The sequence below is a fragment of the Aptenodytes forsteri genome, unplaced genomic scaffold, assembly GCF_000699145.1.
Source record: "Aptenodytes forsteri isolate BGI_AS27 unplaced genomic scaffold, ASM69914v1 Scaffold73, whole genome shotgun sequence".
NCBI lineage: Eukaryota > Metazoa > Chordata > Aves > Sphenisciformes > Spheniscidae > Aptenodytes > Aptenodytes forsteri.
In genome coordinates this window covers 1,945,729-1,963,594 of record NW_008796215.1, presented here as the reverse complement: position 1 = coordinate 1,963,594, position 17,866 = coordinate 1,945,729, and the positions used below count along the sequence as shown (strand labels likewise).

General features: G+C 40.5%; 1 protein-coding gene across 1 annotated transcript in view; it reads right to left on the bottom strand.

Moving 5' to 3' along the window:
* ANO2 (anoctamin 2) overlaps nucleotides 1-17,866 on the bottom strand; it is a 217,381-nt gene that overhangs the window by 188,964 nt on the left and 10,551 nt on the right. Inside the window, exon 3 of the mRNA XM_019474448.1 lies at nucleotides 16,503-16,904. Coding sequence (XP_019329993.1) covers nucleotides 16,503-16,904 — 402 coding nt within the window. The remainder of the gene's footprint in view (nucleotides 1-16,502; nucleotides 16,905-17,866) is intronic.

Below are 17,866 nucleotides of genomic sequence, written 5' to 3'. Positions count from 1 at the left end.
TTTAGAGCTTTCTTAAATATAATTTAAATGCATTATAATATCTTTAACCATAAAGTTCTTTGGTCAGATCGAGATCTCATTTACACGAGTTTTAGAGGATAGCACATATTACTGATTCTCTGTACTCACACTGCAATTTATCTTGGCTACTCTGTTCTATTTCCTCACACTCACATTATAATCTTGGTAATACAGGATCCATCTTTCTCTTCTGTGTTTATTCAGAACACACTGGATTGTCGTATGTCGTATGCCCCAACAGTAGTAGAAATAGCAGTAACCACATAGATCTAGTATATAACTTTTGCACATGATGTTAAAACATTAAAAATATAACTTTATCATTCACTATTACAAATATCGAGTGGGGCTTTTGCCAAAAAATTCACACATCAATCACAGATAATGTAACAGATATTTTGGCTGAAACAGGCTTCAGCTGGAGCATCCACACATACACAAAATGACCTCTTAATACTGGTAGGATATTATGATTTTAGAGCTTTCTTAAATTTTGTTTCAACAAAGACTGTTAGCTAAATATTTGCAACGTGTTAGCAATTTTCAAATCTTTATAGAGATGGTTTACAAAAAAAAAATACAACTAATTGCAATGCTTCCTTTTGACTAGAAGTTCAAACACACATACACAGGTTTATATAACTCTGAAAGTCTAAAAAGTGCCTTAATTCCCCTTAAGTCCACACACTAGTATAGATATATATACACACACATGCACAGTATACATAGACACAGTTTTTTATATATACCCAAATTGGAAACCCCTGCTTGAACTTTGACCCTCCAGGGAAACCGCCTTGGCGTTCAAACCTTCTCCCCTTGCCCCAACCAAGGGAAAAAGCAGCATTTAGGCTTCCCACAGAGCCGTATGTGAATACGGAGAGTAGCACTGAGAGTGAGTCCTGAGCAGGAGCATCCCCGCATCATGTTTTGTTATTCTCTAAGGCAGCCTCCCAGGGAATTTAAGTGCCTGAAATATCACTGACCCCCTCTCTCTGATCCATCCGAGCACCTCACCTTGCAGGCTCACAGCTCACGCAGGCAGCTGGTAGGTTGCCATTTCACATTAATCCAGGCTGGTGTAAGTTATGGAGGTTGTGGTCCCACATTCCTCCCTGCCCCTAGCCATGTGACTACACACCCACCCCTCCACTCCCTTGAGCCAGTAGTCACATTTATATAACTGGATACTGAGTTTTGTTAGCCAGATCAGTTCCCTGAAAACTAAATCCTAGTTTTAAAGACCGATTAATTTTCGACTGGATCCACACCTTGGGTGATCAACAGCTGGCAGCACTGCAAGACTGAGGAATGTGCAAGACTCATTGCTCAGGGCAGGAAAGAAGAGGACAGATTCACAGAATCCCTAACTCAGATAAGCCTGCCCTGTGCCTTCAGGATGCTTGCAAAAATGAAAATGATAGCAGTAAGAAAAACTTTTGTTTGACTCAAATTTAATGTCCTTTTTTTTTTTTGCTTTTGTCTTTTGATTTTTTAAATATGTGGTTTTGAATAACATTTAGGCAAATCTCCTCCTGAAACAGCATGTTGAAACAGACCAGAAATGTCTGTAAAAAAGGATAAAGCAAACTGTGTGTTTTTCTGAAACTTTGGGGTTTTGTCCCTCAAATTAATCATTGAATTGGTATGAATCCCCAAATACCTTTGATCAATCATAAATGCATTTTCCATTAAAATCTCACTCCAGTACACTTTGCCTGCCTGTAGTTAACAGGCATACATCAATGTCTAATAATATATTTGCCAAACCCAGCTTTTTAGAGAAAAGTAATGTTAAATTTACAGAAGTAGTGCACCTTTTGCCATCAACTGAATGGGAGATTGGTAAGCAGCATTTAATAACTATAAAATTATAAATACTTTAGTTGGTATTAATTTTATGACTAACAACTGAATTTTTATAATTTATAAAAAGCAGTCTATAATAAATACAACTTCTACAGTTACAGGCAAGTGGCAGAATAAAGACACAAATTCATTGAGAGGAAGAAAAGCTGAAGAAGTACAGAGGGTGTGTGCAGGTAAAAAAAAATATCGTGTGAAGAACAGAAGCTGTGGGAAGCACTGCACAGAGGGCTTTCTGTTGTGAGAATTAACCGTAAAGATTAATACAGACATGCTGCTAAGAGACAACTTCCCATTTTTCATTCTCATTCCCCTTCACATGAATGTATTTATATGTTTGAAAACCTGTTTGCCAGTAAAAAAAGTTAGCATCACCTAATTCTCACCTCCACTTTCCTGTTGTTTTGAAGAATACATTTCAACAATAAAGGACATGAAAACTGGAAACGAGAACTATAAGGAGCTCAGACAGGGAAGACAGGGACAGGAGGTCCTGCCCCCACCAATACCTTCAGACCCATGATAGCTTTTGGCTAGTTATGTTTTATTCCTGTCTCTATCCTCATGTATTTAATGACATGGGAGTAGTATTTACTTTAAGTTCTACTCCTTCTAAAAGTCTGACATTTGACAGCAGTTTTGGCATTGACATGGAGAAAGACACAGGTATGAATCTTGCCAGATTTTCAGCCTAGCAGTCAGTTTTCATGTCCCCACAAGCCATTCACTTGGTAGGAGCGAGTGCCAGAAGACAAGTACTGCTACTTTAGGGAACCAAGAGGAGGGAAGCTGCAGGAGTGGTTCACATGCAGGAGGTAACAGCAACTCCTCAAGCCCCTGCCATTCCTCCATATGAGGTGATGGCAGCTGAGAGCCAGGAGGAGCTTTGTTCTTCAAAGGTACCTACCCATTTATATGAGCACATATGCTAATACGCACACTCCCCTCAGATATGGAGAGTACTAGGCAATATGAATTTACTCTGTCCTGTTTCTATTTGAAAGAGCACTTAGATTTGTACCAAGGAAATGGCCTTCTCACTCTTGCATTTCTTCCACCTTCCTATCTGTTTTCAAGGGTCCAGGTATCAGGAAGATGTCCACTGCCTCACTTCCTGGATTTGACTTACAGCTTTTGACGTATAGTTCCTTGGCTGCGCTTCTTATTGTGATTTTAATTACACTGGAGTACTCCACAATTATATGCCAATTATTTTCTTTGGTAATTACCACTGACACATAGAAGTCAAGGAATAAATTTTAGAGCTACCTGTTAGTCTTTTGTGGTACTTAAAATTCTACAACATTAACAAAATTGGTTTTACATTATAATTACATTTACATCTTTTATGAAATAATGGAAGTTGAGAATTAATTACAAGGAGCACAGCACATCATTACTACAGAATAGCTATACTGATATTAGGAGGGTTACCAATCACTATATTATGAACTACACCTCCTTTTTAATACTAAGATGAGCTGTCTTTAATAACATAATGCAGCAGGTCTTCTAATATGTGGGTTTTGTCCTGCCAGGGAGTGAGTCTGATAATGCTAGTAGAGCGTTATGAAGATCTGGAAATTAACAACAATTTACAGCTGGATCTTGGAGCATTTAAAAACGTTCTTCGTGCTGATTTTTCTGTGAAGAGACTTGCCAGTTGGTGGCCAGATGTGACACAATGCCCCTAGACCAACAAATAATTTGCAGGAGAGTCACTTGTGAACTGTGGCTCACAGGTGAAAAACAAACTGGGATCCCTTGTGGTGCAAGCTGTGACTTATGCCGTTACCATGGTGCTCTCAAATGCCTCCTGCAACAGATAAGTTTAAAAGTAACGCAAGTCCTCTAATGAGCAAACTTTGGTGCCTAACCGAAGCCAAGCTTTGCCAGCTTTGGGTGAGCCGTTTCTTAAGGACGGTGTCACATTAAAACAGGAGAGAATAAGAGAGAAACAAAACTTTGCATAGAAGTCTTTGAGAGACAAGCAGTCGTGACGTATGAAGTCCTCGTGTAAGTAGCAGTCCCCAGACTTTCACAGACAAGCAGATGTCTTGGACATTATGAATTTATGCAGGCCTGTGACTGATCATAACTGATGGACAGCAGGGAAGGATGAAAGACAGACTTCACATAGACCAAAGAAAGATATGCAGTCATACTGTGGAGTGGCAGGATTGCTACGGGCATAGGATATGAAGATGAAATAACATCATGGACAGAAATGGAGAATCTTGGACAGGGCAGTGGCCTGTGGTGGATAGGAGAGTGGTCCTGCTGAAGAGTGGTGTGAAGGTACAGTGGTGAATACACAGAGGCCAGAGATAGGTGACCAGGTCAAGCACTGGTGAGGTGAAGCAGTTACTGTGCATTGACCTCTGAAAGCTGAGCGGTTCCACTGGAGGTAGAGAGTAAACATTATCCAGTGAACTCTCAGAGACCTGTGACAAGCAAGCAGGTTTGCCAGAGGTACAGAGCACCGCAGCATATTGACCTGTCCTGCAAAAGCCTGAAAGTACGCCTACTAACAAAGAATATCATATGAAATTTCCTAGGTCCCGCTATCCAGAGTGTGGACAATGAAAGGCTGCAGTGGCCTTCCAATGACCTTCCATAGGTACACGATCTTCAGGATGCTACTTTGTCTTGATTACCTAACAGGGTTCAGTGGCAGTTGAACATGTGTAAATGTTTAAGAAACAATCTTTCTCTGGAAGAGAAAGATGTTGGTATTCTTCCAGTGTACTCAATGTTGACACTAGCCTTCAGAAAGTAATGGCCACCTCCACATTTTCAAGAGAATGCTTCTAAGTGGTGTCTTTGTGTTCCCCCTAGAAAGATTGCTGTTTCCAAAGATAAGAAGGAGTATCAGTCTACATAGCTTCATTTTTTCCCCTAACTACCAGTAGCTCGTTCTCTCTCAAATACACTTTGTTCATTTGCTTTACCACTACACCACTTCTGAAATTCCAAGGTCATCCACCTAACTCCACCTGAAGAATTTCCTTGAAAGTATAGGTCTCAATCCTTCTAATGAATTCAATAATGCTCTAAAATGATTGCAGAGATCAAGGAATTGAAGAGAGAAGCCAGCAGTGACTGATGAATTAATTCCTAGATGATAGAGCTTGAGCATGGAGCTAAAGCAAACATACCCACCATTTCTATTAAAAGAAAAAAAGAAAAGATGTCCCACAAAAACAACAAACAAAAGTCCATACACCTGTTAAAAATATTTTGTCCAACTGTTTTGTTTCTGGTCATTAAATCCTTGTTACATTAATGCTAACCTGGAATAACTGTACAGAAATCACAATCTAGCTCTTACATAAATATTTCTTTGGCCAATCACCATGAGCGCATACCTGTATACATAAGGAAGACTTACTAGTGTGCACACAGTTATCAGCCATATGTATCAAGAAGAGAATTCACCCCGAAGGGTAAATTTTCCATGCTGTGCATAGGGATTTAGTCATCTAACGTTAATGGGAATTGTGCAGCCTGATGCCACTCTGCTAAAATTTTTCTCCTAGTTGCTCTATTCAGGCAAAAGTAACTGCTGATCTGAAACAACAGAAACAAATATGTGACACAGTTTGGAATTATTTGCCTTGTCCTACAATTTAAAAGACCTTACAATGAATGGCAAAGCAACTTCTAGCTGAAAGCAATCTGATTACAACCTCCTGTATGGCTTATGTATCACACTTTCCTTTTTTTCAGGATGTAGGCATTGGCAGAACCATGGTTAATACACAGAATCAATCTCACTTTGACTAAGCTGTAGCTGAAGGTCTTTTCTCCTCCAGAAGTCCCAACCTGTGATATGTTAAATGCTTATCATGCTAAGCCCCTTTGAGGGACAGTCTGCTACAGTATGCAGCCTTGGAGCCCAGACCTCACTGGAGAGAAGGAAGTGACCTTGGTTCTTGCAGAACCGCATGGGCCCTACCTTCACCTACATAGACCTACCGGGTCATTGTGGAAGGGAGAGAGAAGCAGTTGCCGGAACGCATCATAACACTGTAACAATGCAGATACCATCATGGTGGCTATGAATTATGACAGTATATTGATTTTTTTCTATTTGTTCTTAAAAATAGAAAACATAAATGCAACTCCTACCAGATTAAAAAGGCAGCCTCTTGAAACTATTTTTAAAAACATGAAGTGCTGCAGTGTTCCCAAGTACTATATATCCAACAGTTCCCACTGCTAAGAGCAACTAGATGCTCAACATTTCTGAAATTAGGAACAACATTCAGAAGCTGCGATTTAGGTATCATCAAACATATTCATCCTTACATTAAGTAAAACACATCAGGCCTTCAAAAACTTTGCATGGTTTCAGATTTCTCCTGTTTCCCCTTGAATGACGTTATCACTCTGCAAATCCATTCATTAAAATCAGATCATGCAGACCAGCCCTCACTCCTTTTCACTGAAAAAGTTAAGAAGTGAGATAGAATTTGGTTCCATAGTGCTACCTCTGGTGATACAAATAGGTGGAGTTCTCAGGTAGCATGGAATTTGCACAGTAATTTTGTGCCATACTTGAAATAGACAGGAAAACTGGAGAAGAGTTTGACTGCAGAAGAGTTGTATTTCTGATGTTTCCAGTGGCCAAAACAGATCCTTTGACAGCTGGAAAATAACAGAGCATCCCCAAGCTACAGAAGCTATAGATGACCCTAGTCACCATCAGCACAGTCCAAATTTAAACAAAAACTGGACTCATTGTCAACTCCCACACAGACCCACCACATAGAGCAGTGAACCACGCTCTTCACTTCTCCCTCCACTTATATATATATATCTATATATATCTATCTATATATATATGTATCTCTTCAGATTCTTTTTGTCTTGCAGTAGAAGTGGGACAGTTAACTAATCTTTCCCTCTATGACAGCTTCCCACCACTAAATCTGTGCTCATCCACACAAACTACTACTGAGTTGATGGAGCTCAGCACCTACCTAGAACTTAGGTCTAGAAAGGATTTAAGAAACAGTTTGTGTTGAAGAGGACAGTCTGATTTCTAAGGGAAAATTACTTTTTTTTTTCTCTTTAAAAGACACTTTCACTATCTATACTTAACAGCTTGAACATGAACCCAGTTTTCATTCTAAAATGCCTCCCTTTCATATATAATATAACATTTGAAAATGTACACACCACAAAAAGGTCTAGTTGTGCATTTGGAAGGGAATAATTCCTTCCCTATAGTGGCTCTTCTCCTGGAGAAATATGTTTGTCTGTCTAGTCATAATGCCACGAGCAACAGACCTTTTAAGAACTTAAATTTGGGCAGAATGACACAGACAACCATTGGAATCATCAGTAAAGCAAGAAGACTTGAAAGAGTCCAAAACAAATAAAAAGAATCCCACAAGCCTGAGTCATTATTTACGTTACCTTTCCCTGGATCTGCCAAAGGATAGCAAATTCCACCCCCTCACTCCACACATATATGAACAGTTGGTTTTTTCCCCATAAGACAGTTTTATCCTTCTTCAAAGACTAATTTCCATAGTCAGATACCCCCCCCAGCCTTTTCTCTGCTGGAATCCATTCCTGAATCTGAGATGGCAGAAGCTGCTGAATGCCACTTTATGGCATTCCCTTGGCACAGGTGCCACTGTACCGGTGATTGGTTGGTTGAGAGGATTTTTCTTTCCTTTTCATGTTCTTGCAGGGCTTTTTCATTTTTCTTCTCTCTCTCTCTCTCTGACATTCCAGTTTTGATTTCTAACTCCTTCTCTATCCTCACCCCCAGCTAAGCCATTCAAGAGTATTCATTGTCACTTTCATAAAAATGGACTGGATTTTGCTCTGATTTGTGAGCTGAGAAAAAAGTAACACTGGACTGATGCTTATTATGACAATCTAGAAGCTCTGGACAGTCAAGGCTTTTCCATAGCCAGTTGCATCAGAGGCCAAAACAGAAGTAGCAGAGGTGGAAGATCTCTTTCTAAGAAACTGCTTACTGCTTCACTTGAAACTGTTCTTTTGCCCTGTGGTGAGAACGCATGTCACCTCTGGTTTGCTCTCCCTGGCTCTGGAGAAGAATGCCATCTCTGCTCACTGGAAGATGTGTCCCACTCTCTTCTTCCATAGAGAAAGAAGTGACTCAAGAACAAATCCTATTCCCTATTTTTTCAATCAACATAAGCAAAATGAATTTGTTTCTCATTGTTGTCCTTGTCTCTCAGTTTCTGTATGTCAGACACAGAGTTTTCAGACAGAAACTGCTTTTTAATCTGCTTTCATACAGGCCAAAAAGCACAAGGGAAGAACAGTGAGGCACCATCTTAGCTCGTGTCTTTTATAACATAAAACAGTATATAAATGAATGTTTATGTTTATAAAAGCAACATATCAAAACCAGGGAACACTTATCTACGGTGTTGCATCCACTCCCAGGTAGAATTCTCAGTGTCTCTCACTTATGGAAAGGAGTTTCAGACAGACCTCCCTGCTTTCCTTTGCCTGAGCTGTGAAATCGTGACTAAGAAGCAATTCCTCCCCAAAATAACAAATCATACAGCAGCTACTCAATCAGCAGGAATGCAGAAGTGATCACTCCCTTGGTATGAGAGATACGTGTAGAGCTGTTTGCTGCTATAGACAAAGTAGGCAATTGCCTGGGGACAGGAAAGCAAAGAAAGTCCCATTTCCCCTACAACAGAATCTCTGAAATTCAGGATTTCTTCTTCTGCCAAAGAATAGGTTGAGATGCATCAGGCAGCAGGTACTGCAGTTGGGGCAGTCCTCACCAAGCACCTGTAGAAGCTGCTTCCTCACCCCAATCAACAGCAGCATGTTTTCTGTCCTTTAGAAGGTCAGAAAAGCAACAAACCCCAGGACCAAAATCCCTAAACTATCTCATATTTTACTACTTTATTTTCATGAAACTACTATTCAAGCTGCATTGGCCTAAACAGCTTACAGAAATTATCACTACTTCAGCCTCCAAGTCTCCTCTGCAGGCACTCTAGCGGCTGCAGCGTCATCAGTGCAGTGCAGCATCCCTCAGGGCTTCCTGTATTGCTCTTCAAATTGTCTCCATGGATTTAATTTGCAGATTAAAATTTCTGCTGCAAACAAGACCACTTATAATTAAAAAATGTTTTCATGGATTCGCCTGTGAACAAGCCATGCAGCTGATTTCGTTACTTTTCATCCCCTATGCTACAAGTGTCCAGTTCTCTCCCTGCTATGCCCTAGCAGAGATGTATAAGCCATTTCTGTGGGCTTCTCATCTATCCAGCTGTTTGCAGAAATGGAAATAGCTCCTCCAGCAGGTGACAGAACTCAACACAGGACACAGTGAAATGGGGACACAAATTCGAGAGGCTATTTGCCATTTCTACCAGGCAAGTCTGATAGAAACAGCATTGTGTAAAAATAGTATATATAAAAATAGGATGCTTCTTGCCCAGCTCCCATTGTAAATATCACCAGAATGCACACCCCAAATCTACCACCATCTGAAACTCAATATATTGATGCCTCCATTTCCCTACCTGCAGATTATTGATGAGATTTATCATCGCTGGCCCAAGAGCTCTATAAATGTTATTGATAACATACAGGCCCCTTATGTACATCTCAATTTTCTCTAAATCCCTTGGAAGCCATTTTGACTAAGGTACCTATTAGCTGAGCATTAAGTGTCTGGATGTTAATTAAAATACACAGAGTGAGTCTGTCTGCCCATTCATCTATTCAAGTCACAACACAATCATTAAAAAACAGGATTCATGGTACGGACTTTTCAGCTTTGACAGCACAGCCATTCTACCTAGCCACCTGTTATCATCGAACGTTATTTTAATACTGATTGAACCACACCTAAGTCCCATGGGGCTACTCCAAAATCTTCTCTAAAATGGAGACATAATTTCCTCTTAAATAGTTAATCAACTTGCCAATATTTTCATCATGTCCACTTCACTATCACTGAAAACCTTGCCTTGCCTGTTCAACTTTAATTTTATAAGAGCTGTGTATTACATTTCAGCCCCATATAAGTAACATACAGGAGCAGAACATGTTTTAGCTAATTAATGCTTCTGTAACTAGAGTCGTTGAAAGATAAACATCAAATATTTATATAATGGGTACACTAAGAGGCCCCCAAAGAAGTATTGCCTTGTTCCGAGTGCTGTACTAAGAGAGTGAAATACAAAGTCCAAAGACCTAGAGCACAAAAGACCCCAACCTGCTTCCAATACTACATTACTCTGCATGCATTCTCATTGGCTTCAGGAGGTGTTCATTAACATGGATAAAGGTCTTGGACTCATATTAAATTTCCCTATCCTTTTAAAATTAATGTTAGCTATTATCAAGCTTTCCTCTGCACTTTAGATGAATGAACATTTAGAGACAACTATAACATTCACACTGAGTACCTGCAAGATGTCTCACATGTACTAAGGGCATGAGATGCTTTTCTTGGAATTATCTGCAAATCACATTGACAGATTCTGGAAAAAGACATCATTTTTTCAGGCTTTTAATTATTACTAAATTAAGCAATATCCATAATCTTTTAACTAGAAGTTGAAATTTTTTATGCCAAAAAAATTTTTGTCAAGGAAAAAAAGGTCTATCCAAATAAATTAAACTCTTGGCTATTGGAATTCCACTTTTTCACACTGAAAATTATTAACATTAAAATAAGCTACATATGACATAAATGTGATGTTAGGGAATATAGGAGACCCAAGAAAACAACTCATATAGCAAGAACATTGATGGCACTGCTCAACAGAAATGTCCTCAGCTAGAGGTAGGGATAGGAGGAGACAGAGAATAAAAAAGCCCCTCTGCATTGAATAATTTACAATGATGTTATTTTGGCTACTCTTGTCCTTTACAGCTGACAGAAGATAAAAAAAGCCTTCTCCCACTGGCAAATGGGGAGCACCTTAGTGTGACAAAACAGTGCAATTTAATCCCATAGATAAAATCTAGCTGCAGCAGTGTACGCTTTTCTTTGGTTCAGGTTCGGGGGGGGGGGTTGTTTGGGTTTGGGGGGGGTGGGACGTTGGCTTGTTCATTTTGTTTTTTAGGGTGGTTTGTTTTGTTTTGGTTTTTTACACAAAAATTCAAAAACATGCCTTGGACTATCAAGCAGAAAAATCCAGTCACAACGACCACCATCAGTAGTATTGTTATGAACAGTACTGAGTAAACTGATACATTGAGGACCTTAAGGACTTCCTTGCCTCAAAGTGTAACGTAGCCAATGGAGTTTAATGAGACATCCTTGAAACTACGCTAGCTCTAAAATTCAAGTTAGATGAACTTCTTGGAAGGTAATTTATACTTGGTTTTAAAGTTGTCATCATCTTCCCGTTAAAAGATATTTTCATCTCCTAAATGCTATTTAGCAAAGCACATTTCATTTCCAATGTGCTTGAAAATGATCCTACTTTGTCAGAATGCCAAGGTGCATCTCCAGTGTCTTCTTATTCTATTCCTATTATGCTTTGCCATATATAATACTGATTGAATACAGTACATGTTGCATTTGCAGTCGTTAAAGCAGCAGTACAACTCAAATTTAAGTGAACTACTGATGTTCCACATTAGGTGAAACATAACAATCAGTTTCCCCAGGAAAAAAAAAAAAGAAAAAAAATTCAACCCCAAGAACTGCCTGCAATGTCAATGGTATTTATTGCCCTTCCTGGGAATCCAGGTGGAATATTTGAGGATACTCTTAAGGTGGCCCTATCTCAGGCAATTGTTTGTGTACCTAATCTAACGCAAAATTTGACTTGTGCCACTAGTGTTAAATAGGGTTTATTTGGAGATAACTGTCATGGCTTTACAAGGGTAAATGTGACCTGCTGCCATTCCTTCACAGTTTACAAAGACATGCCAAAGAATCTGGGTTCTGGCATGGACATCTTGGAAAAAAAGTTTTACTGTACTTTTAACTGTGTTACTTTGAAGCAGAGGAAGCAAATCCTGCAAATGCTTAACACTATGCAGATTAGCGTAAGTGTTTACAGGATCCGTATTAGTGGGTTCTACATTAGTCACTATGTAATATTGTAAAATACAAGGTAGTTAATTCTACATAGACATGCAAGAGTCAACACCAGGTTTATTTTATCTAACTTTGTAGACTGGTCAAACGGAGCAGTCACAGATGCAAACATTATTTTTACTCATAGCAAACTATGCAAAACAGTAGTTCTGTGTTGCTATGCTGCTGTCATCGGAAGTGAATAGGGAGTTTCCTCTTCTGTCTTATTCTTTCCACCAAGTATCACTTCCACATAACCCTAAATTATGCTAACTCAGTTGTTTTCATGGGCACAGGCTACACTGGACCATCCAAATGTTTTGATTTGAAGAGAAGATAACCAGCCAAAGAGCTCCTTAAACCTGATCTGCCACTTGTGGTCTCTGAAACACAGAACATCAAGATTGAAAGTTGATGGTGGCAGTATTTGTTATAATACATGCTATGGATCAGGTATGACTTTACCAGGGAGCATGGTAAGAAGATTGTCAAATCTCATTATGACCACCCATCATTATGGGTACTGAATGTCACATTAGAGAGGAAAAAGTTGTAACATTCAACTTCATGCCCATTGCCTTTATTGTGCACTTTGTCTTCAACATGCAAAATAATATCTCAGTTTAAAAACAGGAAAACAAAAAAACCCAAGGTTATGTTAAGAGAGAACAAAGTTTCTCTGGAGGACAGCAATGACAAATGATAGAAAGTTATAAGAAAGTTGAAAACTAGTCAAAAATTCATTAATTGACAAATAATAACTGGGTGGATATGGAGACAGACCATAATCTTGCCTATTTTCCACATATTCAAAAAGGAGTAATACTCCCCTCTCCACATACAAATTATATATTTTCATTTATTTTCTTGTGTCTATTCTTCTACACAATGAGTTGGCAATACAAGTTAGAAAGGTGTTTGTCCCTAGTTACTCAGCATATAACAACCATATTAACATCATATGTTAACAAACATACTAACATCATGGAAAATCCCACTTCTTCAAAAAGATAGTTGTAGAAATAAAGATTTTTAAATAGTCATAATGCTATCCTGTGTTCCTAGAGGTGAATTTCCTGACATCTAAATAGTTTTAGCCTACAAAAGCAGCTTCTAGAGGAACTCAAACATCCTGTGAGGTTAGCAGACTGAGTAGCCCAATGCAAAAGATGCTGTGCTTAGTTCATTTAGGTTAATCAAGCTTACAGTCTTTACAAAGTTGGGTTAACTGAGATCATAGACTAAGCAACTTTCCAACCATGAGAAGACAGATGCCCTTAGAAGTCATTAAACGCTGAACCAAATATATTACTCAGAGAATATATCCTTCATGACTTCCACAATATCAGTTAAAAAAGGACAATGTCTTGTTCCCTTTTTTGTTGTTTGTTTGGGGGATTTTTGTTCAAGCAATGAGGTTAACAAGAACCAGAACTACCAGGGAGCATGGTAAGAAGGTTGTCAAAGGTTAGGACCTGGTTCAGAACTACATAGGCCCTATCAAAGGTAATTTTTTTAGCTGTATAGCTACTATAGGCCACCTAGAAAGGACAGCGCAGAGATGTTCATTGAAGACCACAGACATAGCAGATACCCTTTTGCCCTCTTCCTTTCTATTGCTACTGCTTCAAGTAAAAACTGATGCTGTTTCAGGAAAGAGATTGTGTTCAGGATATCCTATTGTTCTTAAATGAATATTTTTCTTTGCAAGACCGTATGCAGGTGACATAAGCTAGAGAAACCAAGGCCTGCTCTAGCCCAAGGGTCCAAAAGTGGAATCCCTCGTACAGGAGCTGTAGCACAGAGGACTGTTTTGAGTTACCTTTGCAGCCAGCCCTCTGAGCAGGAGATCAGACTCATCTTAGGACCTGGTTCAGAACATATGGCAAGAGTGAGATATGTATTAGAGAATATGTCTCAACTTCCAATACTACTATATGAAGAAGATCCACTTGTTATACTAGCACTGAAACAAAAAAAAAACCCAAACATGCATGTTCAGCATAAACCACTAGAAATGTACTAGTTGAAAGTCCACTGTGTTATACACCAACAATACAGCATTCTGTGATTAAGACTGTTCTGAGTTTAGTGAACCTGTAGATACATATTTTTCCTAGGAATAAAATCAGAAGTTGTTCTCATATCAGCTCAACACACAATTTTAATCAACATATAATGCCAGCTGTACCCTTCACATGTGCCTGATCAGCATGTTCTATGAAATTCACAGCAAGATAACAAAGACAGCAGCTTCAGCATGTTTTAACAGGAGTTAACTAACAGGAGAAAAAAAACAGCCAAGTGAGAAAAAGAAAAGGAAGTAAAAGCCACATGTCTTGGGCAGGGAAGAATAAAGATAATGCATAGTCCCTTCCAGTTTCTCAGGAGATTCTGGAGGGAAAAACACTTTCCCCTTTTGATTAGACTGCTTGTGCGTGGGGGGGTGGGGGGGAGGAGTGACTATGTACATACACATATACAGATAGAGAAGTGATGGGATTGCATTTTTTGTAATTTTCAAAATCCATTCATTTTTCCCATAAAAGAACCAGTCACCAAATAATTTCCTCAGAACTTTCCAGTTCATATACAAAAAGCCTTTTCGTCTTCAGAAGTAAAACCCTGACAAAAAGATTTTTCTTGATCAGCTCTCTATGACATCATTTATTACTTTCTATATTATTTAAGAGCACACATCATCACTTGGAAGGGGTCTGAACCAGAATTTGAATCCAGCTGGACTTCGGGTAAGTAATGAGTCAAATAATCAAATCCAAATCTCCTGCTAGACTTTTCAGGTTCTGATGAAATTCAGAACTGAAAGAAGCCTCCAAAAACAGCTGTTCTCATGGGGTTTATGCAATTTGGTTATAAACATCATAGCAGTAAGACAGTCATGTGTTAGCAGTATTAAACCTTAACCCCAATGCTTAGCATAAAAGAATCAGGATCTGAGATCACTTTTTTCTGTTCAGTGCAAGGATGGCTCAGCCAGGCTGTGCAGTGAAATACAACCCATAGCCACCTGCAACTCAGCAAACCGAGCAAGGAAAATGTTAAGGGTCAAAAAGGCCTTTCTGTTTCTTTCTATTCCTGCCAGTGATTTAACGTGCGTACACTATGCCAAGTCAGCTAGACTCAAATTTTCAGATGCAGTCTGTAATTTGGTCCACATTTTTGAAGTGTTGACTGGTTGCACTGAAAGCAATACAAGCTGTAAGTTCTCAGCACCTCTGAAAAGAAGCCCTAAGTTTCTTAAATTTGGTGTCAAAAACAATAGAATGCCTAAGACTAGAACCCAGCGGGGACTTCCCTTCAACGGATATAAATATCCGTGGCTTTCAAAGAGGTCCAAAGAGATAGCACAGTGCTCAGTGCATCAACATGGGATTTGGAAGACTCGTGCTCAATTGACCGACTGGCTGCAGTCAAGTAACCTAACCACAGCTCCCAGCTGATACAACCATAGCACTTTCCAACATAGAATCATAGAATCATTTAGGTTGGAAAAGACCTTTAAGATCATCGAGTCCAACCATAAACCTAATATCACGCACATGTGGTGAGAATAAATACATTAAAGCCTGGGAGGTTCTCCCATTGCAGCATAGGAGCTCTTCATTTTGTAGGTGGAATGAAGAAAATGTCACAAAGCTTACATATGGCTGGGAAGAAAGCTGAGAGTCACACTGAAAATCACCAAGTTATTCTGAGAAAATATGAAATGTCTTAACAGCACTTTGTATTCCAGCAAATTACTTGAGAGCCTTTCTCATTTTAACAATATTAAAATGTAAACACAATTTTTTGTAAGAAAAGTGTGTTCACTGCAAGCCTTAAGAACATTTAGATAAAGAAATAAGTTTTCTACAGAAGTAAGATTGAAATTGCTACTCAATAATGCATTAAACGACAATAACAACCACGTATTTCCCAGGCAGTAAGAACCAAGCAATACAGAAACACCCCCACCATCTTCTTCTTGGCTTCATGCCGTATTTTAGGCATGCATGAAAATAGCTTGTACAACATATTTCTGCAGATTCCCTAATTGGGTGTTGCCACGGTGGCAGCATTTGACCCAGGGATGTTCAGTACTGAACTACTGTTCAGCAGTAACAAGCTGTCTTCAGGATTAGCTCCTCAAGCTGGCCATAAGACGTACCTCCAGGACATCCTACACTTGCTGCGGCTGCAGAAGCGACAGTGGGGGAGTCAGCAGGGCTGTGTTAGAAGGAAAGCAGCATATATTCTTATTTTTAAGAGTCAGCACAGGTGTGATTTGCCTCTCAGTTAATATTAATGCAGGGCACGAATGAAGGCAGGCCAGGCCGGGCCCTAACGCATGGCCACAGCCGGGCCCCTGGCCTCCATGCCTCACCTCGCCAGCAGGGAGAGCGAGCAGCCATGCTCTGGGCACCTAGTCACTGCCAGGCTGTCCCACCAGCACAGCCCGGCCATGGTTACGTCCTGCATGTAGCCACCTCTGCCACCAAAGTGGCCATTACCCATCAGGGCACCCAGCGTTGCGCATGAGGAGCAACTCTCCCCCTCTTACCTCAGGGTCTTTCTCTATCTCCAGCCCCACTTCCACCAGGTTGCGTTCGTACTCCTCCCTCTGCAGCCGCTTCTCCTCCTCCAGGGTGTCCAGCGGGCCGAGCTCAATCACCTCCACCCCCGGTGGCCTCGGCCGCTCCTGGGGGGCATACTGGCCACCATCCTGCCGCTGCAGCTCTGCACAGCCCTTCCCAGTCCCTCCGTTCGAAACCAGGGCCAAGGAGGCAGATCCGTGCGTCGGCTCCGGTGAGCCCACACCAGCCGGGTGCTGAGCAAGGCGTTTTCGGTAGTGGTAGGCTAACACGTAGTCGACCTTTCTCTTGCTGTCCCTGAAATGCATGCCGCTCGGGGACGCCTTGTCCACAGCCCCTCCTTGTGTCCCGCCCAGGTAGTTGTTTATAATCTGGGAGAGAAACACACGAGTCTCACAGACAAGAAAGCCAAAAAGCCCAAGAAGAAGCCAGGCCTAGGGTCTATCTCCACACAAGCACGTAAAGCTGCACAGAGTCAAAACTGGAGGTCAGCCGGGGGTAGGTATGACCTACAAACGTTCACTCTGCAGACCAGATTAAGTCACGCTGACCTCCTCCTCCGACAAACAAATGAGATTGGCTAAAGATAGCGGTCTTATCCCAACGCATGGGATACCTACCTGACAGGCAGGTACTGAGACACACACCAACACTGTCTCTCTGTCCTGTACATACACAGACCATACAGGAGAAGACACCCACAGTTTGAAATGGGATTGAGGAGTGGGAATAAGGATCGCATTATAGATTGGGATATAAGAAAGGATGTGCTGTGGAGGAAAGCTGGGCAGGGAAGGGAAGCAAAAAACTACATGTGGGAAGAAAGGGAAGAAACAGATCCAGAACAGGAGAAGGATCCTTACTGTAGTACAAGGGCAAGAAGGGTAGGGCTGGACAGACATGCTTTGGAAAATACCAGGGATTAGAGAGGATATGTCCCATGGATGGCTAACAATGTATCATGGTTTAACCTCAGCCAGCAACTGAGCACCACACAGCCATTCACTCACTCTCCCACCACCCCGGTTGGACGGAGGAGAGAATCAGAAGAGTAAAAGTGAGAAAACTTGTGGGTTGAGATAACCATTTAATAATTGAAATAAAATAAAATAGTAATAACAGTAATAATAGAAGAATATACAAAGCAAGTGATGCACAATGCAATTGCTCACCACTCACCAACCGATGCCCAGCCAGTCCCCGAGCAGTGGCTCCCCCGGCCAGCTTTCCCCCAGTATATATACTAAGCATGATTTCACATGGTATGGAATATCCCTTTGGCCAGTTTGGGTCAGCTGTCCTGGCTGTGCCCCCTCCCAGCTTCTTGTGCACC